Source organism: Crotalus tigris, unplaced genomic scaffold (genome assembly GCF_016545835.1).
Source record: "Crotalus tigris isolate CLP2741 ecotype Arizona unplaced genomic scaffold, ASM1654583v1 scf7180000020792.63089, whole genome shotgun sequence".
NCBI classification, from domain to species: domain Eukaryota; kingdom Metazoa; phylum Chordata; class Lepidosauria; order Squamata; family Viperidae; genus Crotalus; species Crotalus tigris.
In genome coordinates, this window is record NW_024098183.1 from 1936 (window position 1) to 26665 (window position 24730).

A 24730-nucleotide genomic window follows, 5' to 3' on the forward strand; every position below is an offset into this window, starting at 1 on the left:
CTGATAAATTTTAGTGGATGTGCTGAACATTTCAATGGAGCTCAAATCTGGCAATTCTGAAGCAAGGATGAAGCAGATTGTCACCTGCTTTTCCAGTGCTGGTTCCATAAAATGACAACTGCTCTATAGAAAGTGCTCTCCTATCTAACGACACAAAGCTAAACATTCCACCTTCCTGAAATAAGTGCTGTTGGATATATTGTAAAGAAAAAATAATGTATTTATCTATATAGTTCTGCATTTGTGACATTGGTTTTTGTTGTTAGCAGTTAAAGCCACAAGAGCAAACTTCGTAGCATTTCTTTGGAAACTCTTTCTCTCCATAACTGTCAGATAATAAAAGTATTTGACAAGATACACAACCCACTGCAACTCAGATAGACCTATTGTAGGAGATGACCAGGCTGAGCCTAAGGGAGGAGTCAAGCATGCCATCAGTCTCTAATCCTTTCATGCTCACAAGAGATCTAAGTCTAACCCACCTTGAATCCCACCGTCTCTTATCTATCACCAATTTGTTTTGACTGTTAGTTCAGATTTTTGTAGAGAGTCTTAAACCTGCATTCATTTGAACCACCTTGCATCCTGAGTTCTTGCACCTGGCCATCACTGTAGCTAAAATGGAGGAAACAGGCTTTATTTCCAATGAGTTTACTACAAAACTCTGCAGGATGGAAAAGTCTCTTCTGGCTTTACTGCACACGCCCAAAATTAGGAGGGAGCCTACTTTCCTGCTATTCGTCTGCTAATACTAGTCTGGTACACAATAACCGCAAATTGACAGAGTGGGCTGTATTTTCTGTATGATCTCATCTCTCTATTATAGCTGGGTATTCTGCGAGTTGCTTCCCAAGAAAATTTATAGGTTGGTATGGTGGAAAAAGCACAACTAGCTAATTCAGATTTCTAAATTTGAATCTGACTATCCTGAATATAGGTCAGTACACTGCATGTATTTTCTATGGTAGCTGACAGTGGCCAGAAGAGATGAAATCAGAAATGAAATTGTTAAGACAAAGAATTGGCATAGAGTCAATCTTAAACAAAAACAGCAAATAAAGTGATTTGCTCACCGGGAAAGAATGTCTTGGGATTCCATACCATATAAAGCATATAGAAAAAAGAAAAGAAGGCCAAAGAATATGAGGCAGACCCAGAAGAAGATGGAGACAACATCAAAGGCACATTACAACAGCATGAAATATCAATGGTTGAGGCTGCCAGAAGAGTTAAGAACCAGAACTTTGTATCTGTCTTGACACTTGAAGCGGTAAAAGAGGAAGTAAAGAAAAAAGAAGAAAAATGTAGCCACAGGATAAAAAATCTTGGTTAGCATAGAGTAACAGGGATAGGAATAGCCGGTTTTGACCTATTTTGGTCAATATGCCACAAATACAACTAGTTTCCAGTTTTACTCTATGCATGCTCATGCTATACCACGCAACACTAATGAAAAGTTCTCAGTATGGTCCAGACTGTTTCTTGTTAATGCCAATAATAGAACTTGGGGAAAATGGTGGTAGAAGAAGAGGAAAGAAGGGAAAGGAAAGACTGAAGGTAGAACAACTGCAGGAAGAAAAAACTCAAATCATGTAAGAAAAAAAAATATTACAAGATAGATCAACCTCCAACAGAATGAATGGAGAGTTGGATACAAGGAAAGAGGATATATTACAGAATGGAACAGAATGGAAAGAAGGATGTGACAGAGTGCCACAGAATTCAGTGGAGAACCACAAGGGCCACACCACTTTCAACAAAGTCAAAATGACACTTGAGTGGTGATGTCATCAGGCAAATACTACCCCTATGTGCAGGTCGTCCTTGACTTACAGCCATTTATTTAATGACTATTCGAAGTTACAAGGTATTGATTTAACAGCTAACCAATTTATACTACTAGTAGTAATAATAATAGTAGTAGTAGTAAAGTTGGAAGGGACCTTGGAGGTCATCTAGTCCAACCCCCTGCTCAGGCAGGAAACCCTATACCATTTCGGACAAATGGCTGTCCAGTCTCTTCTTAAAATGCTTCCAGTGTTGAAGCATTCACTGTTTCTAGAGGCAGGCTGTTCCACTGGTTAATTGTTCTGTCAGGAAGTTTCTCCTTAGTTCTAGGTTGCTTCTCTCCTTGATTAGTTTCCACCCGTTGCTTCTTGTCCTGCCCTCAGGCGCTTTGGAAAATAGCTTGACTCCCTCTTCTTTGTGGCAACCCCTGAGATATTGGAACACTGCTACATGTCCCCCCTCGTACTTCTCTTCATTAAACTAGACATACCTAATTCCAGCAGCCATTCCTTATATGCAGTGCTTTTTTTCTTAAAAAAAAAAAAAGTGCCAGTACTCACACATGTCATACAACCTGCTTTGCCTCCCCTACAAGGTTCCATCCAAAAAGGTGCTGGAACTCCGTTCTGGGCGTTCTATGAGAAAAAAAGCCCTACTTATATGTAATGTATAATATAAGATGTAATGATGGGAATGACTCAGCAGGGTCTGTGTCTCTTTAAGAGCCTTTGTATAAAGGGAAGTCTCTGCTGATCTGTTCTCTGTCTTCCGTTTCCTGCTGTAACTGTGGTTTGTTGGACCGACAATGAATGGTAATGAAAAGAAGTTTTGATCAGTCCTTGTACTTAGATTATTGTAGCATCCCTGTGCTCATGTGATCAACATTCACCAGTATTTATTTACAATGGTTGCAGCATCTAGGGTTATGTGATCACTATTTGCAATTCTCACAGTCAGCTTCTGACAAGCAAAGCCAATGTGGAAGCTGGATTCTCTTAACATCTATGTGATTTAACTTAACAATTAAACTGATTCACTAAACAACCACAGGAAAAAAGGTCATAAAATTGGGCTCAACTCATTTAACAACTACCTTGCTTAGTAATGGAAATTTTGGTCCCATTGGGGTTTTACGTTGAGAACTATGTCCTGGCATCTCATACAAGCAACCTACAAGTATATAGGCTGCAGTATTATATGATGATTTCATCACATGCTTTATCATTAGTCTCCCTGCAAGTGACCATGGCTTGTGGGAAGCATGGAGAAGGATGCTGGGTAGATTGATGAAGGAAAGAAGCTGTGGCTGAGGAACAAATTCACAGAGGAGAATGCTGCAAAAACGAGAATAAGGGAAATATATCAAATAATGTGTATATGCTCTGAAGGAAAATAACAATGGTAAGGAAAGTGGCAGAGAAAATGCTGAATGATTTTGATGAAAAAAAATGCTATGGAAGTGAATAAAAAGAACTAAAAGGAGGAATGGAATTAAAAAGAAAAATAATCTGGAAGGAACGAAAATAGAAGAATGCTAAGTTAAATGTTTTGATGATTTATACGGGACTAAGGATACTATGTCAAAAAGTAGATTTGAAAAAAATGCTATAAATGGCAGTGTTCAAAAAAATTGACGAAGAGGAAACCATAAATATGATGAGTGTACTGGAAAAAATGGTAAATCTCCAGATGTAGATGGCTTATGGATATGATCGATTTATGGAGTGGCTCTGAGACTTGTATGGCATGTCTGTAAAATTGCACCTTTGCAGTATGAGAACTATAAGAATACCATCATTGTTCCCTATGCAAACGAAAAAGTTGCAAGAAGGAACACATATATTACAATGGTTTATTGTAAAGCAAAATTCTGATTGAAAGGGTGCAGGAGGTGACAGTGAGCTGAATTTAGGAAGTGTGTTTCCATTCTTTCATAAAGTTCACCTTCCTAAAGTTCTCAAAGGAAGTTCATTGGACATCAGTTGATTTTGAGCAGGGTTTTTTTTTTCAAACTCAGCAACTTTAAGATGCATGTTGGCTGGGGAATTCTGGGAGCTGAAGTCCACATATCTTAAAGTTACCAAGATTGAGAATCACTGGCCTAGGCCAGGGGTAGGCAACCTTGGATCTTTTATGACTCATGGACTTCAACTCCCAGAATTCCTGAGCAGTAAAAGAGCCAAGGTTGCCTACCCCTGGCCTAGGCAAAGGGAGCTGAAGCATTTTTTAAAAAGTCCAGAACAATATTTAGAAGAGTCTCAGGCAAACATCTCATTGATTCACTGAATGTAACAACAGGAGGAGGGATAAAAGAATCAGACATTTTAAAGAAATAAAAAGTAGTTTTTATGGCAGAGGATCAAATTCTTCACTGCAAAAGAAACCACTGGAGATGCAGAAAAGTGTGGAAGGAAATTAGGTGACTTGCTGTTAAGCTTGTTTTTGTTATAGCCTCCTTCCAATACAACTTTGTGGGATAGCTTGCAGGAGTGTGTGATTGTCAACAATCAATGCACTGATGATGTTACCCAGTTTGATAATGAAACGTCTGCAAGAAAATAATCAAACTCAGAGAGCATCAAGGAACTCACTGTCAAAAATGTCTTGAAGACACCAAAGCAGAGTTTTCTCCATGTGGGTTAACACTCAACTCCTGAAAAGGCAAAACTCCATCTCCTTTAAAAATAGATGCATATGTGCTTATCCACAAAAAATGAATGGAGTTGTGGAAAAGAGTTTGCTGGGACTTATAGTGGATTTGCCATAATCACTGGCCAATAGGTTCTCACCTCAATAGCTCTTCTTCAGTTCAAATGAAACCTTCAGGAGAAACTATTGAACTTATCTTTTCTGACACACATCATAATCAGGCAATTATATCTTTGCTTGGAGGTCTTCAACATGCCCTTAAATTGTTTCCATCCTGCTTTTTGTTTTGATTTTTAGGGAGGATTCTTTCCGAAGAAATACATCATCACAAGCAAAATAAATCTTCTCATACACATTTCCTTAAGAGAGGGAAAGGAGACTAGCCTCTTTCATAGAATACACTAAGTTGGCTTAAAAAAAAACTTGGGCTTAAGTTTTTTTAAGCCAAAAAATTTAAAGGTGCCAGTCAAAACACAGGTAATTTTGCAAACTTGCATAAAAACACCTTGAATTAAATGATAAACATCTGCAGTCTTTTCACCTGATGGGGAAATAAAACAATACAAAGACTTCCCACTCTTGCTCTCTCCCTTCACAAACCACCAAGTCCAAAGCAGGAACTTAAAAAGAGTTTCAGGGAGTTATTTTTAAAACGCTGTTCCTATTAACAGCCGGGACTGTGTGAATAACTCAGTCTTTGTTGTCCTGAAGGTGAGCCTTCTTTGGACTCCCCCTTTTTGCTCAGAAAAGGGGGGGGGACAGTTTCACAATGGAGGTGGAGGCTGGCAGACAGTAATTAGTTAACCCATCTTTCTGCCTGAATCCTACTCCTCCTTCCTTTCTCCCCTCCCAGAACCTGTGGTTAAGAAGTTGCATGAAATCATCAACAGGTTCCTTAAAAAAAAGAAAAAGAAAAAAAATTGATCATGGGGAGAGAGGGAGGCTTTTAAGCTGAGCCACGTTTTCCTGCTGCATGGGGCCACAGAAATATATATAAACGAGACTTAAATAAGCTGAGGTCCTGCTTGCTAGCTGTTACTCCCGGGCTATCTCTGATTGCCTTTCCAGCTTCTTAAGAGTTGTAATGCCGGGTGCGATGACCAAATTTCTCTGCTGCACGCTGCTGGTAAGTCTTTGCCTCAAGGCTAACGGTTGTACTTTCCAAAACAATGAGGCTGTTTTCTCTCTGTTTCTTTAAAGCTGCATTTGCCTCTTAAGTCTTCAGTAGCTCTTTGGGCTGTTGGAACAAATTTGGGGCAAGGTCGCTTTTGCTTGTGGAGGTAAAGGAAATGCTTCCCTGGCATGCTTTTTTTTTTTTTGGAAGGAGTATCTTCTGAATCCTACTGTATCTTCACCTGATAGGACTAAAACCATTGCAAATGTCATTAGCGGGCTGATAGATCGTGATTGTCTATGGGACAGTAAGCAATAATCTATGGGATGGAACTGGATAGAGCATAGGGGTGTTTAATTTTAAATGGGTCTGTAAGAAGCTGCTGGATGCCGAGTCAGACCATTGAGCTATCTTTCCCAGCAATGTCTATTGGGTTGGGCAAGTATTCTCCAGGGTCTCAGACTGAGATCCATCATTATACTGAGAGATGACAAGCTCAGAATCTGGATGTTTCTCCTTCTACTGCTTCCTCCTAGTAAATAATACAAATCTTGGGGCATTTTCATATACTAAGTTGTGTACACAGAGCTCCCAGTGACATTGAAGAAAATAGAAAACTTCCATAGATAATTTAGAATCAGTAAACGATTATATGCACTATTAAGTGCCACCTATTCTTCAATTCCTTGAGCTGTTCTATTATGGAATTACAATGGGGGATCATATACTGAATTTATATCCCATCCTGGGAGAATCAATATCTATAAATGTAATTTATCTCAGAATCTGCTCATAGCAAGAAACAGCAATGCCTGGTGTTATTTTGAAGCTATATATTCAATATATTTCATTTTGGGAAAAGAAGTCAAAGGCTGTTGATAAAATAACTGTGAATGCTTCTTTTATTTCCTGCCAAGTTTGTTTCATGTGTATAAGTGGTGAATTAATGCTATCTTTCACTGAAAAGGAGCTTTTCAGACAATAAAAGTCCTTGAGCTCTGATTTTTATAATGATTAGATTTTGTTTTTAAATGGAATTCTGTCCGATAAGAAATGTCTTACTCAAGCCTCATTTCCCCAGTAGTTATAAAGAAAAAGTTTGCTGTTGTTTTGCCCTACTCCCTGCCCCACAAAAACAAAAGTATGATATATATATATATATATAAAAAAAAACCCAGAGGCCCAACTGAACCAGATGCATTAAAATCTACACTAATACCATACAGGTTTGAAAAACATTTCTCAGATTGTCCATTCATACTAACTGATTAAAAAAATACAAAAATATAAAATTGCTGTACACCAAATATACAGAAAGCATTAAATGCGATGGGAATATTCCAGCCTAGGTTAAAACATGTTTATGTGCCATGAGGTTCAAGGAGAGCCTAAAAAAGCCTTACATGGGCTTAATTTTTAAAGAAGTAAGCGTGGCTGAATCAAGGAAATATAGGTACCTCTTATTGACTCTCTACTACAGGTAGTCCTTGAGTTACGACCACAACTGAGCCCAACATTTATGTTGCTAAGTGAAATATTTAAGTGAATTTTTCCTCATTTAATGACATTTCTCACCACAGTTGCTAAGTGAATCATTGCAGTTGTTAACTTTGTAACACGGTTTTAAGTGAATCTGGCTTCCCCATTGACTTTGCTTGTCAGAAGGTCCCAAAAGTGATCATATGACATGACTGCAACCGTCACAAATGTGAACCACTTGCCGAGCATCTGAATTTTGATCACCTGACCATGGGGATGCTGAAATGGTCGTAAGTGGGAACAATGGTCAAAATCACTTTTTCAGTGCTGTTGTAACTTTGAAGGGTCACTAAATGAACTGTTGTATGTCGAGGACTACCTTTACTGTGGGGGGGGTTGCATAGCAGCCTGGCAATCTTAAACACAGTTGCAATTGCTTTCTCTAGTTTTGTTTCATTGCTTTTATGAAATGTAAGCAGAAGTAGTAAGTTTCACAGGAGAACTCCGTTCCTTTTGGTTTCTCATCAGGTTTTAATTAAGTCAGCCAGGTGCTGCCACCTGCTGCAGATACTGAGCCATACAAAGTGATGATTGAAGGTACTGTATGTTGCTTCTTACGTCTAATGAGATTCCACACCAGTTTAAAAGAGGATGGTTTAATGTTTTATTTCGCTGTCTTCAGGTAAACTCTCCTTTGAATTGAGCCAAAGTTTCTGCCTTCACAGTCATATTGGTTTGGATCGGTCAAAAAAGAATCATATCTCTCTCTCTCAATTTTTGGGCATCAGTGTGGATGCATTTATGATCACAATGTTTCTTATATTTCAAGGCTAGCCTACAGCATTTGTACTTCTGAATGGTTCCTTATCCAAATATTAATAAGATTTGATCCTGCTTAGTTTTTTTTAGGATGAACAATGCCAGGCAGTGCAATCCAAAAGTTTGCAGGGTTGTGATTGAGGAGTTTGTCTGAAGAGGTCCAAGTTTAAGCACTTCAGCCCTGGACACTTACTAGATTTGAACCAATCACCATCTCTCAGGCTATCCAACTTGATAGGATTATTGTCATAGGAAAAAATGGAAGTGCTGTGTATGCTGTTTTTATTTCCTGGAGGAAAGTTAAGTACAGGTCAAATAAATGAAACCATTAGAGAGAGAGAGAGATATTAATATTGGAGGGTTCTCTCTACAGTCTTGCTTTGTGAACCTTTGACTTCGGTGGTTAAAAAGCTAATGCAGAATAACATTGGTAGAATGCAGTAAAAAAGAAATAGAGTTGAAATGAAGTCTGTTTTAAGTAAGGATTCTGTTCAGCCAGAGGTCTCTCAGACTGGTGACCAAAGTGTAGACAACAAAAATTCAGCAGATATCCTTCTACAGACATAAGATAACCAAATGTTCGGCCACTAAAACTAATTTCTGTACATTTCTACAGAACTAGCAAGTACAAAATGTTAACAATTGCTCTACCTTAGGCTGACAAATCTGGGCCAACCCACCCAGATGAGGAGTTGATAGAGTAGGACACATTTAAATCCATGGCTCAAGGCAAAGAGTTTAGTATTTGCAGCAAAGTTCAGAGGGAGGAAGTACTCTCTTAGTTCTTTGCATTTTCATTGGGCTAAATATGAAGCCACAACTACTGGTTGGTACTAAATTGACTTGGAAGCCAATTCTTGGATGCTGTGGATTTTACACAGTCATAAAATACTTTGGTATATCCAGTAGTAAAAACAGAGGTCATTTCAAAAGTAATATAGGCCAGGCTGTGATAAATATAGTTTAAACTAGACAAAGCCTTTAATCCCACAAACATCTGTCCTGTGCCCAGTCCATGGGACTGGTGCTCCTTGGATTGAATATCATTAGTCCAACTCCTTGGCCAATTTTCCAAAGCATATTTCCAAACAGAGCACTACTCCCAAGGTATTCTCCCTAGTAACCTCTCTCTTCTCTCTACTTCCTGCACTCAGCTGGGAAATGGTGATTCTCTCATGGATTAATCTTCAGGTTGATGATTCTCTTTTCTTTGGGACAGGACTTGTCCAACACAGCAAGACATTAGGCTTCATTTTTCCAGGTTGTGGGAAGAAGATATATCACCATAGCAAGTTCTTTTCTAAACAAATGAATGTTCACTATTCTGCATAAATGCACCCACAAATAGACACCTGTCTATTGCCATGATAGAATAAAGATGACATTAAATCAGGCAGAAGGCTATTGATGGATAGCTATCGATGATAGCTAATGATCATTGATTGCCAACTACTCTCTGCATTATCTCAGGTAAACAGCTGGATCTTTTCTTCATTCTCTGTCATCTTTCCCACCTCCCTGCTACCTTATAGAATGGAAATGGCTGGAAGCCCCCTCGTCCCATGAAACTTCCTTTGCAAACTGGACTTGAACTGGACTGTCTTTCAAACAGAGTGATGCGGTTATGAGATAAAGGACTGCTCACCTAATTCCTGATTTCTGAGTTTTTCTGGAGGATGATCATAAGTACAGCTGTTATGTACAAGGTTCTTTTCAAGCTATTGTAATGAATAAACTTATCAAAATAGAATTATAGTTCTATAATATAAATATTCACTCAGTGAGATTGATTAGTTAACAAATGACCCAAGGAACTGTGGTCCAGCATTTGTTCCTTCAGGCTAGAGAAGTAAATAGAGAAACTGAACAGTCTGGTATTTATACATATGACATAAAAAAATGCCAGTAATGGGGATTCAGGTTTGTTTTCATCCACAGTCCTCTTCCTGTTTTTCCTTTGTGTGTGTGTGTGTGTGTTTTTTAAGATTGGAAACTTAAGACACAAAGCCTATTTTTTAAAATTGCTTTATCCACTCGAAACCTTTTCAAAAGTGTATCAGGGCTTTTAAATGAATAACAAACTTTTTTCTTCCCACTGTATGTAATGCCTCAACATTATAATTTGGTGGTTCTTGTTTGCTTTTAACAGCATTGAAAAGAAAAGAAATCAGAGCAGATTAATTGTTTATTAGCTATTGGTTGTGATAGCTGAACTGAATCTCTGTCACCAGAACAGTTATATCTCCCTGAGTATCCGGCAAAAAACAGTGGTTTGGGGATAATCAAGTGTATGTCTTGCTGGTAAGCTCCCATTTGTTGGGTACAGCCGGAAGTAGAATGAGTGCCAAACTGGATTTTTGCCTGGAGGCAATTACAATGTTCTTACATAATGTAGAAAAGTGAATGCCAGAATTTACAGATTTGCCTTGGCACTTGCCCAGCCCCTGGCAGCTGTCATCAAAGGAAAACTAGGTTTCAGGATGTGTTTGCAATTCTAAACAGAGGATGCTTTATCTGTTTTAGTAAATTCAAGCATTCTTCTGCGGTCTGTGTGAAAAACCCAAAACCGAAGCATATAATCAATGTTGAAAAAAGTACTTTTTAATTTTTTTTTAAAAAATCACAAGGCTGTGATTGAAAGGGGGGAAAAAGATACTTGAAGGAATATGGACTGTGTTGGTCATTGGCATCCAATCTGTATTTATTTCACAAGGGTGGAGCAGTGACATTGGCTTTCATTTGAAGAGCAGGAAAAAACTTGTGAAAGTTCAGAATTCAATTAATAGAATGTAATTTTTAAAAACGAGGCCACCAAAGGAAAGAAGTCTCCTTTAAACAGGATTGTCATTAGTGTTATTGTGATGATAACAGTACAGATGTGATTGCCCTTAGCTTTATTATTTGAACACTCGGCCCTATCTAACAAAATGAAATTCAATGTAGAAAAAGATAGGGCTTTACACTTAGGCAAGAAAAAACAAATATATAGGTACGGACTAAGTAAAACTTAGCTTAACACAGGAATCAAGATCACGTGAAGTATTAATACCACTCTTTAATGCCTTGGTAAGGCCACACTTGGAATACTGCATCCAGTTTTGGTCATCACGATGTAAAAAAGATGTTGAGACTCTAGAAAAAGTACAGAGAAGAGCAACAAAGATGATTAGGGGACTGGAGGCTAAAACATATAAGGAACGGTTGCTAGAATTGGGTATGTCTAGTTTAACGAAGAGAAGGACAAGGGGGGGACATGATAGCAGTATTCCAATATCTCAGGGGCTGCCATAAAGAAGAGGGAATTAAGCTATTTTCCAAAGCACCTGAAGGCAGGACAAGAAGCAACGGGTGGAAACTAATCAAGGAGAGAAGCAACCTAGAACTAAGGAGAAACTTCCTGACAGTTAGAACAATTAATCAGTGGAACAGCTTGCCTCCAGAAGCAGTAAATGCTCCAACACTGGAAGTTTTAAGAAGAGGCTGGACAGCCATTTGTCCGAAATGGTGTAGGGTTTCCTGCCCGAGCAGGGGGTTGGACTAGATGACCTCCAAGGTCCCTTCCAACTTTACTATTATAATTATATAAATCTCGGAATCCTAGTGGACAGTCACTTAAATATAAGCCAGCAAAGTGCTTCAGCTGCCAAAAACACCAATGCAATCCTAGGCTACATTAACAAGATCACAAAACAATGATATTACTGCTATATAATGTATTATTAATGTAATACTGCATCCAGTTTGGGTCATCATCACAATATAAAAAACTCTGGAAAGAGTGCAGAGAAGAGGGATAAGATGATTGGGGGGCTGAAGAACAGTTGCAGGAATTGGGTATGTATAGTCTAGTGAAAAGAAAACTAGCGGTGACATGATAGCAGTGTTCTAATATTTGAGGGACTGCCACAAAGAAGAAGTGGGTCAACTTATTCTCCAAAGCAACTGAAGGCAGGACAAGAAGCAATGGATAGAAACTGAATAAAGAGAGAAGCAAACTGGAACTAAGGAGAAATTACAGCAAGAACAATCAACCAGTGGAACAACTTGTCTTCAAAAGTTGTGGGTGCTCCAACGCTGGAGGCTTTTAAGAAGGGACTGGACATTTGTCTAAAATGGCATAGAGTCTCCTGCTTGAGCAGGGGATTGGACTAGAAGACCTTCAAGGTTCCTTTCAACACTGTTATTCTGTATTCTATTCTGAAATGTATTTTTTTCAGTTAATTAGTTATACCATAATTCCCTGGTTGTTCTCTCTGACCCAAGTACTAACTAGGACCAGCTCTGCTTAGCTTCTTCATCCAGAGAAGGTTGTCTAAAAAAGAAATAATAACTCTTTTTACAATACTGGAGTGTTTTAAATTTACTTAGTTTTTAATTAGCTATATTATGACAAAATTTCAGGCTAACTAATACAATGGAAGGTTATTGTATATGACAATTGGTTGCAGTTGACAGGCAGAGATGATAAAATTTGTCATAATGGTCTGTGACAAATATCTGAGATCTTACATAGCAGTAAATATTTTCCAGTAACTTACCATTTGTGGGACACCAGTTTTTGTGTGATAGATCTTGTGATTTTTTTTATTTTTAACATAGTTTAAAAATATGGTTTAATTCAATGTGTTAATCCAGCCAAATCATAGTGATAAAGGACAACTTAGTACTTGAGGGCACCATCATTGTATTGCAAAAATAAATAAATAAATAAAATACAAACCTTAAAAATGCTTTAATTTTATTTTATTAGTTATTGGACATCTCAGTCAGGTGGACAGTCCAAGAAACTCCTCATCCAAAGTATATCCATTATGATCCTATCACCTCCCATCGGCTGATGTGTGACCAATGTCCTCCAGGAACCTACGTCAAACGGCATTGTACAGCCTCAGCAAAGACGGAATGTGCTCCTTGTCCAGATCAGTCGTATGCAGATGAATGGAACAATAATGAGAAATGTCACTACTGCAACGTGATATGCAAGGAACTGCAGTATGAAAAAATCAAATGCACCAGCACCGGAAACCGTGTCTGTGAATGTGTAGAAGGACGGTACCTGAAACTTGAATTCTGTTTGAAGCACGCAACATGTCCTCCTGGATTTGGTGTTGTTCAAAAAGGTAGGTATGTCTTTATTTTCAAGGGATGATTTCAAGATTGTTCAACTATCAAAAGCTGTTTCAAGGTCAATGAGTAAAAATATTTTCCAGACAATTAGATGGAAAAGTTACTGCTCCCACCTGTCAGGTGTTACGATAAAAGAGTAAACTCTGGTTTATCCGATCCCAAAGATTAAAAACAAAACAAAAGCAGAGACTGATCTAACTGAGGCAGAATTTATTGGAAAGACAGTATGCTAGAATGACTAGCAGTTGGAGGGAACATCATACTAAGTGAATAACCACATAGGATGGACAAATATATTAACTGCATTTGATTTTATTGTATTTTAAATTACATTATAATTATCCTGTTTCTATTAATCAAAGAATAGCATTGTACAAAGAATAAAGAATGATCAAAGAGAGAAGCAACCTGGAATTAAGGAGAAACCTCCTAACAGTGAGGACAATTAACCAGAGGAACAGCTTGCCTTCAGAAATCGTGGATGCTCCATCACTGGAGATTTTTAAAACGAGGCTAGACAGTCACTTGTCTGAAATGGTATAGGTTCTCCTGCTGGAGCAGGGGGCTGGACTAGAAGACCTCCATGGTTCCTTCCATATTCTATTCTATTCTATTCTATTCTATTCTATTCTATTCTATTCTATTCTATTCTATTCTATTCTATTCATAGGATGGCAGCCATGACAGATGTCTTTTGGAAATTCAAGTTCCAACTAGGAACCTAAAAATTATCCAAGTAATGCCACAAGATTTAACATGTCCAGCAACATGAGGATGTTATTTAGTTAGGTAAAGAAATGTCTGCAAGAAAACAACCAAATACCAAGGACCCACCCTACTTTAACATTGGTACAGGTAGGAATGAATAATTTAAAGCCATCTGAACCATGAGATATGATCTGATGAAAGTAATGTCATGAGGACACAACATCAAAAAGAACTTACCAGGGTATACTTATGCAGTTATAAGTAAGAAAAAGCTCTTACTAAGCTTACTGTTTTTGCCATCTGCTTGGAACTGTGAAAACAAACATCCACCTGGCTTTGAACACTTCCTAAATAAGTGTGCTCAGATGAACATGATGGATAGTATATTTCTTGTGAGAACTTGAAAGAACCATCTCCTCGGACAGTTATCAAAAGGAATGTTGCTGGCAGCCGAACAAAATATTCTTCTTATATGATAATGACTAATCTAACAGCAGTTTCAAATTGCATTCTACTGAGTAACATGATGGAGTGCCCTCTTTCATGGGAACATTATTTGAAATGCAATATTTATGGGTGATAACTAGTAACATTTTTCATTGGGAAGAAGGCTGTTCCAGGGCCTTGTGTGCCTTGGCAAACAGTAAAAGTGTTAATTGACATAGCACTAGGAGAATAATTATAACAGTATTAGGGTATCAGTGAATGTCATCATACCTGGATGGACATAATTAATTACCTGCATAATTAATGATCCTTGTAGGAGGATACAAAATCCTCAAAGATATAAAGAGTTGTCTTGAAAAAAAATGGCAGTATCCTGTATTTCAAAGTCAGGATTAAAACCATATTAAATGTATTTTGAAAAGGATAGTGATAGGGAAAGAAAAATGTAATCTGTCATTGAATGGGCAAATTTCAGATTTCAGACTGAAGTTAAACGTAAATACGATCTGCATTTAAAACAACGTGTACAAATTGTTGTCCAGAGCTAATAAACATTTCACAATGGCTCAGCCTGTACTACTTCCATCATTTAATGTAGCTGTTCTTCTCTGTTTATTGAACAGACTTTTGTTTTAATGCATCTGCTAATACTGAACGAAACAAATAGCTAATACATAAAGAGGATTTCCTATACTGACAAAAATATAAGCATTCTTAGAATTCAAATCTGACATGCAGAAAACAAACCCAAGTTGTGTTTCAAATAAAGTATTTTGTTTAGGATATAGAAAATAGAAAAATCTAAAGATACTTACACGAAACATAACACATCGGTTCATATTGCATATTGTTGATCTTCCAAATCATGGACTGGTTATTTGTTTTCTTCTATTTTATTTAGTATATTTGAAAACTGCTTATCAGCAATAGCTCCCATGTATTAATTATTGCTATATTTGCCTCAAAAAATATTTTTAGCAACTTATGTTTAGGAACATGGTATGATATTTTTAAACAGCCTCATTCAAGTATAACTTGCAAGTTTGGAGAGCAACTAAGTTTGGGACATACTAAGTAAACTTGTATCTTCAGGTGAATCTTGACTCTTGGCTGCTTGGACAAATCCATGCTATTTTCAGGGCAACATTTTTGGAAATGGCTTTTTGGAAATCCTCTAGGAGTGACAGAGACTGACTGGCCCAAAGTCACCCAACTGGCCTTACATCTAAAGTGGTAATAGGATTCATGGTCTCCCAGTTTCTAGTAATATACATAGAGGAAGACTGAAAAGAAAGAAGCACATAGATATGTATACAAGTTGGTTTGGAAAAATAACCATTTTCTTTAGTTTATTACACAAATGGAAATTTGCTCAGCAGAGGCTTAAATCTATCCTATCAAGTTGGAAGCCCCGAAGCCATCTATGAAAGAGTAACCATGAATTATAAGACACCAGCTGCTTGATAAACTCTCCCTTTTCTGATTCCAGATTGTGCAATATAGGGTTATTAAGCACCAATAGGCTATAATGTAGGGTTGACTTGCTCCGTGAAACTCACGCAAGAGTAGTTTTAAAAGCCCGCTTCAAGGAAAATAATATTTGTCTGCTGAATGATACAATATAATTGATTTCAGTGGCCAGAATGAAAAGGGAAGAATTCATTAAAAGTGGTTAGGAATTATTTTATCAGTGGTGTTATCTGTGGGACAAAGCACCAGTTTCTTCATCAGCCTTTCTAACAGCTGCTATTCTCTTTGTATTTAACAACAGGAGTGAGTAATAACAATCTGCCATTTTGAATTTCCATTAGCTTTCTGACATAAGGTGGTAGAATATTGAAATAACAGCCTCTTTTTTGGCATGTTACTTCCTACCAGTATTCTGGAGACACATTATGGCTCAGCAGGTATTCTGACTCATTAGGAAAAATGCTGGAATGTATATAATTAGGAAATGCCAAACCAGGGATCTGTATTAGTTCATTGTCTCAAGGTGCTGATACCAGCCAGAGACAAGAGGCTGATGCTAATTTTATCTTTAGGGGGGAAAAAAAGTCTGCTGATCAACTACAGTTTTGGAATTTAGGAATTAGGTAGACTATCCAGTAACCATACAACATCATCTGAACAACAACAACAACTCCTCCTCCTCTTGCACTTCTGATTATATATAAGCTTGTATATTCCAAAATACCTTTTCCTAATTATTGTTGAAATGCCTAATGTTTATGACAGATGATATAGATTAGCTGGACAGAGAGAGAGAGAGAGAGAGAGAGAGAGAGAGAGAGAGAGAGAGAGAGAGATATTCTGGTTGAGTCAGATTAGTTCTGTATGAATCTTCCATCTGGTTGAATGTTTCATTTAAAAGCAATGTAGGTGAAAAATACTATTCCTCTTATAATAGGATTTCTTTGTGCAGCGTTATTGTTTTTCATTTAACATGAACGAAATACAACTAATGTCTTCTGTCACCCTCTGAGGTGAAAAAACTCCTTTCTCTGGGAGTTTTTTGAAAATCGAAAGATCTGGATGAGACTTAAAACATTAATCAACCAAATTATGTGAGATGATAATCTCTTCCTCTTTCAAAGAAAATCATATTGTTTTTCATTTCTATCCTTAGTGCTGTTGCCATTGTTGAATGGGAAATTCTTGAAGTGCTATAAACAAAATGATTGATAAATGTTTTTTTTAAAAAATAATCTCTTTCCTTTTCTGCAGGTACCCCTGAAAGTGACACCATTTGTGAGAGATGTCCAGAAGGATATTTCTCTAATAATACATCATCCAAAGCTGCCTGTCAAATGCACACTAACTGCAGTGCCCTAAGTCTTAAATTGGTGCAGAAGGGAGACTCCACACATGACAACGTTTGCCAGGGAGAAGAGAATGATAAATTGGACCAGCAATGTGGAATCGGTGTGTATATAATAATAATAATAAAGCAAATAATGAAATTCCTCATGAGTTTGCAGCTGGCACACAGTGAAATTTTATTTAGGCTTGATTTTGTAGATTATACCTAGTAGACTAATACGCAGACTGGAAAATTGTCATCCGGTGGAAGGATTCTCATGTAAAAAAAGAGCCTGTATTTATTCATTATTGCCTGAGAGGACAGAAGCAAAACCAGAAGCCACACAGTGCAGCTACTCTATTGAATAACTTTGTCCTCCAAAGGAAGCATTTTGTTAACACTTGCAAAGTGTTAAGTTTAAAGTAAACTTAATAAACATTATTTTTCAGTAGGGTCCAACCCCTGTTGGTTTTCATAGGATTGTAGTTTTATAGAAAAATCAGACTGCACTTTTTGACAGCAGTTTTTGACATTTGTTCCAAAAGTTAAGGTCTTGATTTTAAAGTCAGTATCTGTATTGTATTAGATGTCACCCTGTGTGAAGAAGCGTTCTTCAGGTTCATTGTGCCCAAAAAGCTATCGCTATCATCCCCCTGGCTGAACACCCTCATGGACAGTCTGCCTGGCATGAAGATCAGTCTTGAAAACAGAGAAAGAATTAAACAAAAGAGTAGTGTGCAAGATCAGACCTTTCTGCTACTAAAGTTATGGAAAGAGCAAAATAAGGACCACAATACAGTCAAGAATATTGTCCAAGGTACGTATTAAAGTAAAGCAAGGGATTATGTTTACCCACTGGGTCAGTTTAGGTAAGATGTTTGTTCCTGAGTATAGATCGAATCACCACAACAGTCAAAGCAATAAGTTGAAGGTGGCCATTGTGGTTGTCACTTCAGTAATCAGAGTGCAGAAGCCACGTGGCCATGTATTGCATCTTTCAGTTAGGCTCTGGAGAACTGAGTGTATGAAAGTAGGAGACCAAGTGCAAAGCAACAGATAATTTCCCCCTTTCCCGTTTCTTCTTTCCTTTTAGTGTTGAGTAGGTTGAGGGAATTTTCTCCGGCTGCAGTATCGATAGCAGCCTGGAGCAAGATAAGAACTGCCATTCCTTATCTTTAGCATTTGAAGTCAGTGGACTTGACTACAATCACCTTAAAACTGCTTTTGAAGGTTGGGTTTTTCAAATAAAAGTCCTTTTTTATTTGAAATCAGCTTTCTATGGCTTTCCACTTACTCCTAAGCATTACATAAAGATGCCATGGCCACATCTTCCTCCTTGCTATTTTCTCCATGATGTTGCCTTCATCTCATCTTTAGTTCAGGAATGGGACAGGCTAAAGTTATCACTTGGTGTGTTGGTATTAAAATAAAATCCCTTACTGGGATATCATCCAAAGCAATCTCAAGAAGGGTAAAAGGAGTTTTAGATTAGATTGTGATCAGGAGGAAAGGGGAGAGAAAATTTTCTAGAAGTATAGATTTCTAGAGCCAGTTTGGTGTTGTGGTGAAGGCACTGGGATAGAAATCAGGAGCCTGTGAGTTCTAGTCTCATGTTAGACACAAACAGTGGTGGGATTCAAATATGTGAACAACCGGTTCTCTATGTGGATGCTGCTTCCGGAAGTCCATTCTGGGCCTGGGCAACAAAAAAATTAGTTACCGGTTCTGCCAAAGTGGTGCGAACTGGCTGCATTCCACCACTGGGCATGAAACTAGATGGGCCGTTCACTCTCTCTCAGCCCTAGGAAGCAGGAAATGGCAAGCCACTTCTGAAATCTTGCCAAGAAAACTGCCGGGACTTGTCTAGGCAGTTACCAGTCAACACTGACTTGAAAGCACACACACAAAATATTTTCTGACAACTTAATTTCACTTTAGCAGTGAGGAAAAAACATTGTGTCTTTTCAGTACTTTTAAGTTAATCTTGACTTTTGATGACTACATAGGCAAGTCTATGCAGGGTTTTTTGGTAACATTTTTGGGAAGTGGTTTGTCATTTTCTTCTTCCTTGAGCTGAGAGAAAGGAACTGGTACTGTCAGCTGGTTTTGTGCCTAAGATAGGACTCAAACTCCCAGCCTTCTGGCTTCTAGCCCATGCCTTTAACCATTCACAAAATGACAGAGTACAAAATGAAAATTCTTTTAGAGAAATCTGGGGTTATTATATCTGTATGGCCTCTAATCAGCCCAGATGACATTATGTCCATAAACTCTGATTCCCTTCCATTGGTTTTAATTTGTAGAGTTGGTTTCAAGAAAGTATTGACAGAAAGCAGGGCTTACGTCTATTAGCATTGTAGCAAAGGAGATAGGATCAATCATATTTTTGTGACCTTAATGAAGAAAACTAAACAAGTCTAATTCTTTTTTTTGTTTGTTTAGGCATTGATCTTTGTGAAAATAGTGTTTTAAAGCACATTGGACATCTCAACATCTCTCTTGAACAGCTCAGTATCCTGATGGACAACTTGCCAGGGAAACCTGTGGGTAGAGAAGAAACTGAACAGATTTTTAGGATGTGCAAATCCACAGAGCCAGTACTGAAGCTCTTGAATTTGTGGAGGATAAACAATAAAGACCGAGACACCATCAAGAGCCTGACATTAGGACTGAAGCACCTGAAATCATACCATTTCCCCAAGACAACAATTCAAGGTTTTCGGAAGGTGGTAAAATTCCTTCACAGCCTCACAATGTATAAATTATACCAGAAGCTTTTCTTAGAAATGCTAGGAAACCAGGTCCATTTGGTAAAAATGAGACGCGGGTAGTTTTAAGTTCTCTGATCTTTCATTTGCCACTTGCTGCTAGCAATAATTAAATGGGGGAGGGGAAAGTTTTCCTATATGACAATGCTTATTTATATTTATATGACTGACTGGGATAGCTTAGACTATCTTAGAACTTTTGTTGTTATTTTGTAATATTAAAATGCTTATCTGGACTCTGACTCCATCCAAGAATTCCAGTGAATTCCGTGGACAATAGAGAGAAATAATAGGGGAAAAAAACCCACCTCGATTTGCTATTTATATTAATTTCAAATCTAAATTGTTGCATGTATTTATTAACTTCATTGGCAACTGTTTGAGATTAAGTGCTGAAGCAGATGACCACTTGTTATAGAATCATATAGCTATAAGGGACCTTAGAGGTTTTCTAATCCAACCTTCTTCCCAAGTCCTTATACCAGTGGTGGCAAACCTATGGCATGGGTGCCAGAGGTGGCACTCAGAGCCCTCTCTGTGGGCACCCGTGCCGTCGCCCCAGTCCTAGGTCTTCAGCTGGGTTTCATAAAACCTTTTCGCTTTAGGTCTTTGCCGCCGTGTACAAAAAAAAAAAAGGTTCAATCAATCAGTCAATTTCAACTTCTCGTGGGGAAAAAAAGATCTTGCAAAGTTGGAATTGATTGATCAAACTTTTTAGTCCCACCCAGTCTGCCGTTACCACCGTAGCCACTCCCCCCCAATGGGCCACACCCACCCAGCACCCGACGATGCATAAGTGCAGTTGCAGTTTGGATTGCAGTTTGGGCATTTGGTCTCTAAAAGGTTTGCCATCACTGCCTTATACCATCCCGGACAAACAATGTCATTGTTTAATCACTTCTGGCCCAGTATGTATTAATGACCATAAAATTTTATATTCTAGCCCTTAAGAAGTCTCTAGCGTGGTATCACTGAAATTCAATATCAGATCAATTTCAGGCAAAGAAAAAAAAAGGCTGTCGTGCATTCGGGTGTGCTTTATGCATCTTAAATGCAACCTTTCTCTTTCTCTGCTTACATGACTTCATGATATTATCTTAGTGCCCTTTCCTATCATTGGTTACTGATAATAAAAAAAGGTATGTCATGGCTAGAAACTACAAAGGCAAATCCACAATCGAGGAAAAGCATAGTTCCATTTGCATAAAGAGGCCAGTGGCCATTCATCTTCTACTACCACAATATTGTTTCTCAAACCTATCAGCCGTATCATGCACGGAAGGGCTGGGGAATTCTGGGAACTGAACTCAATGCATCTTAAAGTTGTGTTTCTCAAACATGTCAATCTTAAGATGCATGGACTTCAACTCCCAGAATTCCCCAGCCCATTCATACATTTTAAAGTTCACAAGTTTGAGAAACATTGTTCAACTCACTTTTCTGCCATGTCTCAAGCTACTCCTTACTTACATCTCTGTCATGAAGCACATACTTGATTCCAGAACAGAGTCAGTGGTATTCATCTCACGCGCAAAAGTTTCAAAAAGTATCCCACATTTTGCTTCCCATAACTCTGTAGAAATGATTGCTATAGTTTCAATTCAATAGATCCAAAATCTTTAAATTCTGTTATAGTGGCTAGTTCTGTGTTTGTCCATTTTTGCTATTGTGGTTTTTAGATGGGCAGAAACTGCAGGTCCCAATATTTGTAGCCTGTAGGTGTCAAGTTCACCCAAGCTAAATTGGATTATTTTTTAGTATTCCTACCAGTTCAGTCCCACGTTCACATCTATTGAATGAACTTGAGTTAATATAAGGAAACAAACATTTTTGCTACTTTCTGCCACCCAAGGGAAATATATATATATATATATATATTTGTAAAAAAAATTAACATATCCTTTCCTTTCTCCCTCCAAGCCCCTGATTCATTAATATTTTTTATTTTACTAAAAACACAAATTCTACTATCTAAAATCACTTTTTCCTTGTTCCAAGTGGCACTCGTGTGGATCCATACACAGCAGGCTTGAAGCTTTCTCTAAACAAGCAGTTGCAATAACTGTTTCTTGAAGAAAAAAAGTATTGTTGTTTTGTTTCATTTTTCAATTTAATCCTGAGTGTATGAAGGAATCTTTAATTTAAATTATAAATAAGTTGCAGGACTCCAGTGATGTCATCAGAACAAGCAGGCTGTCTAATCTTTTGCATTGTCTGTTGGCTGGCTTCCAAGGTTGATAAAATTTCCAAGTCAAAAGCTTTTTGCCTGTTTTCACCCTCAGATTTACAGAGGGGAATGAATGGAATATGTACTGTTTATTTTCAAGCTAAATGGGATGGGGAGATATTTATATGTTCTGTTTTGCAGTAGATCTGTCTGTTATTCTTCCTCTGTGGATTTTTAAAGATTGTTTCATAGGTGTCTCTGTATAGAATGTAATACCTTTTGGAAATAATTTCCAGGGGGGGGGGGAACCATGTTGCAAGTAGCTCATTAAGAAGCTGTACATTTTGTTTTAGAACATGAATGTACCCTATTTAAGAGATGGGTTTTCAAGTTGGATTTTTAACCTTGTTTTATAAAGCTATTTTTTTCATTTAAAATATGTGGCTCTTTGATTCTTTTGTCTCACAGTACCTAAAAACCCTGTTCATGCTATTCAGAAGTCAAATGGTAGAGGAACCATCTTATTACATGGACCTGATCTCCACAGTATGGTGGCTGAATATAATTTTAGTTCTTTCCACAGCTAAGTATTGGTGACAACCAGGATTCCCAGTCATCTGGGGGAGTTTAATCTGGTTCAGCAGAATATGGTATCCATCTTCCTTTAACCTTTCTTACCTTATAAAAATCCCTCCAGTTTTTAGGTTGACAATGCTTTTATAGATATAAAACAGTGTTTCTCAACTTAGACAACTTCCAGGTAGATATACTTCAAGCATTTCTAGCAATAATAATGCTAGATGGGGAATTCCAAAAGGTGAATTTCATATATTTGTGATTTGCCCTGTTTGGAAAACGCTGATCTAAACATATGAACAAATGATGCTACATTATACTGACTATGTTCATATAATGTGCTAATTCATGGTTAACGGATTCATAGTTGGTTGACTTATTACAACTGTTTGGATTCATACAGCATTAACTTTACTGAAAGTATTTACATGATGCATTCAGCTGCAGATAAGATACCGTATTTTAATGTATTGCTGTATTAACTTAGCCTTTGGATTGGAACTTGGTTTTCTCATGCCCCATATTAGGTTGGACAATGTCTATAGAATTCAATGAAGACTTAAATTCTGACAAATGTTCTCAAGGAGATTCTATCTTAGAGCAGGGGTCTTCAAACTTGGCCCTTTTATGACTTGTGGACTTCAACTCCCAGAATTCCTCAGCCAGGGAGTTAAAGACCACAAGTCATAAAAGGGCCAAGTTTGAAGACCCCTGATCTAGAGTTATCTCACTTTCTAACTACTGGTAGCTCCCTACAGTTTTCACAAAGACATTTTCCTAACACCTGATACCAGATTGCTTAGCTGCAAACTAAATTTGGGACCTTTAGAACAAATATGTGTTTAAGAGTGAGTTATGATGCCTTTCAATATAAACAAAAACACAGGGAGCCAGCTAAGCAAAGAAGAGAATGCAAGACTTATAAAAGCAATTCAGAGTCCTGTTGGATTGGAGGAACATATAATGATAGATAATACTGTGAAATAATTCAATGCATGCAGATATCACAAATTGTTCATATTAGGAGTATTTGATGGCCATCACAATTATGAAACCAGACCAACCAAGATAACTTACATAGTGTATAAATTCAGAAGCACAGATACATACAGTGTAAGAATGCCTTACACTGAATATACTTCTAGGCCAATATTGTCAATTCTACTTTCATTCCATACTAGACAACCTGTGATCCAGTCAGTCATTGATTCAGTTCAGTTTATTCAGGAAACATTGTTTCATAGATATTTACTTATCTAAACAGATCAACAGAATAACCATGGGTAGGCAGGGAAAAAAAAACCATTGGAAGCAGAAGCAATTTCCTACTTCCTGCTACTTCCCTAGTGACCTTATTTTTCTGAAGCTTGCAGGAAGAAAGTCAATGGGGATCTAGCAAGGAAAGATACAAGTTGCTGGGTAAGCTTTTCCCCTCTGGACACTCCACCCAAATAATCTGTGTTTATGTTGCACTGGCCACCGCTGCACACCCTCTCCAATCTGCACCACACCACCTGCACACTGTCTGGCTGTGTTACACCCTTGTGAACTCTCCTTGACATATGCCACGCTCTCGCATACTCCCACACTTCCTCCCCCATCTGGAAGTAGCCACTTACCTATCTGTTGGCCTAGAAGTTGCAACCTCCTGCTGGCTTCCCCACACACTAGGACACATAGATAGGGCAGGCTACAAAAGTCAGGGCCTTCCTAACACTACCCAAGCACTCTGAATTAGTTGGTGAAGTCCATTTTGCTGTATGGGTTCATTATGACCCAACCCTAACCCTAAGTGGAATTTTCCTCCAATGGGATTTTCCCATGTATTTTACCAGGAAACATAGATAGGGCAGGCAAGAAAAGTGAGTGCCTTCCTAACCCTACCCAAGATATCTGAATTTGAAGGTGATTTCAATTTTGCTTTTTCTGGTTCATGGTGACCTAACCCTAAACCTAAGTGGAATTTTCCTCCAATGGGATTTTCCTTGAATTTTACCAGGAAACATACATAGGGCAGCACCAACAAATTCAGAGTGATTGGGTAGGGTTAGGAGGGCACTGTCTTTTCTTGACTGCCCTATCTATGTTTCCTGGTAAAATACATGGGAAAATCCCATTGGAGGAAAATTCCACTGTGGTCACCATGAACTCAAACAGCAAAATGGACATCACCAACATATTCAGAGTGCTTGGGTAGGGATAGGGGGGCACTGACTTTTCTTTCCTGCCCTATCTATGTCTCCTGGTAAAATACATGGGAAAATCCCATTGGAGGAAAATTCCACTTA

The 24730-nt window shown here is 37.9% G+C and overlaps 1 protein-coding gene across 1 annotated transcript; it reads left to right on the forward strand.

Annotated features, from left to right (window-relative positions):
• The first annotated feature begins 5066 nt into the window (after window positions 1-5066).
• On the forward strand, window positions 5067-20255 carry LOC120319516 (tumor necrosis factor receptor superfamily member 11B-like). Its single transcript, XM_039368449.1, has 5 exons — window positions 5067-5563; window positions 12600-12969; window positions 16856-17053; window positions 17518-17748; window positions 19374-20255. The coding sequence occupies exons 1-5, from the start codon at window positions 5522-5524 to the stop codon at window positions 19760-19762; spliced, it is 1230 nt and encodes a 409-aa protein (XP_039224383.1). The 5' UTR covers window positions 5067-5521; the 3' UTR covers window positions 19763-20255.
• The last annotated feature ends 4475 nt before the right edge of the window (window positions 20256-24730 follow it).

What these genes read in the sequence shown, in the direction of transcription:
- LOC120319516 (XM_039368449.1), top strand. Translation starts at nt 5,522, where the DNA reads ATGCCGGGTGCGATGACCAAATTTCTCTGCTGCACGCTGCTG. An exon ending in ATTTGGTGTTGTTCAAAAAG is followed by an intron (nt 12,970 to 16,855) that starts GTAGGTATGTCT and finishes CCTTTTCTGCAG; the next exon opens with GTACCCCTGAAAGTGACACC. An exon ending in AGTCAAGAATATTGTCCAAG is followed by an intron (nt 17,749 to 19,373) that starts GTACGTATTAAA and finishes TTGTTTGTTTAG; the next exon opens with GCATTGATCTTTGTGAAAAT.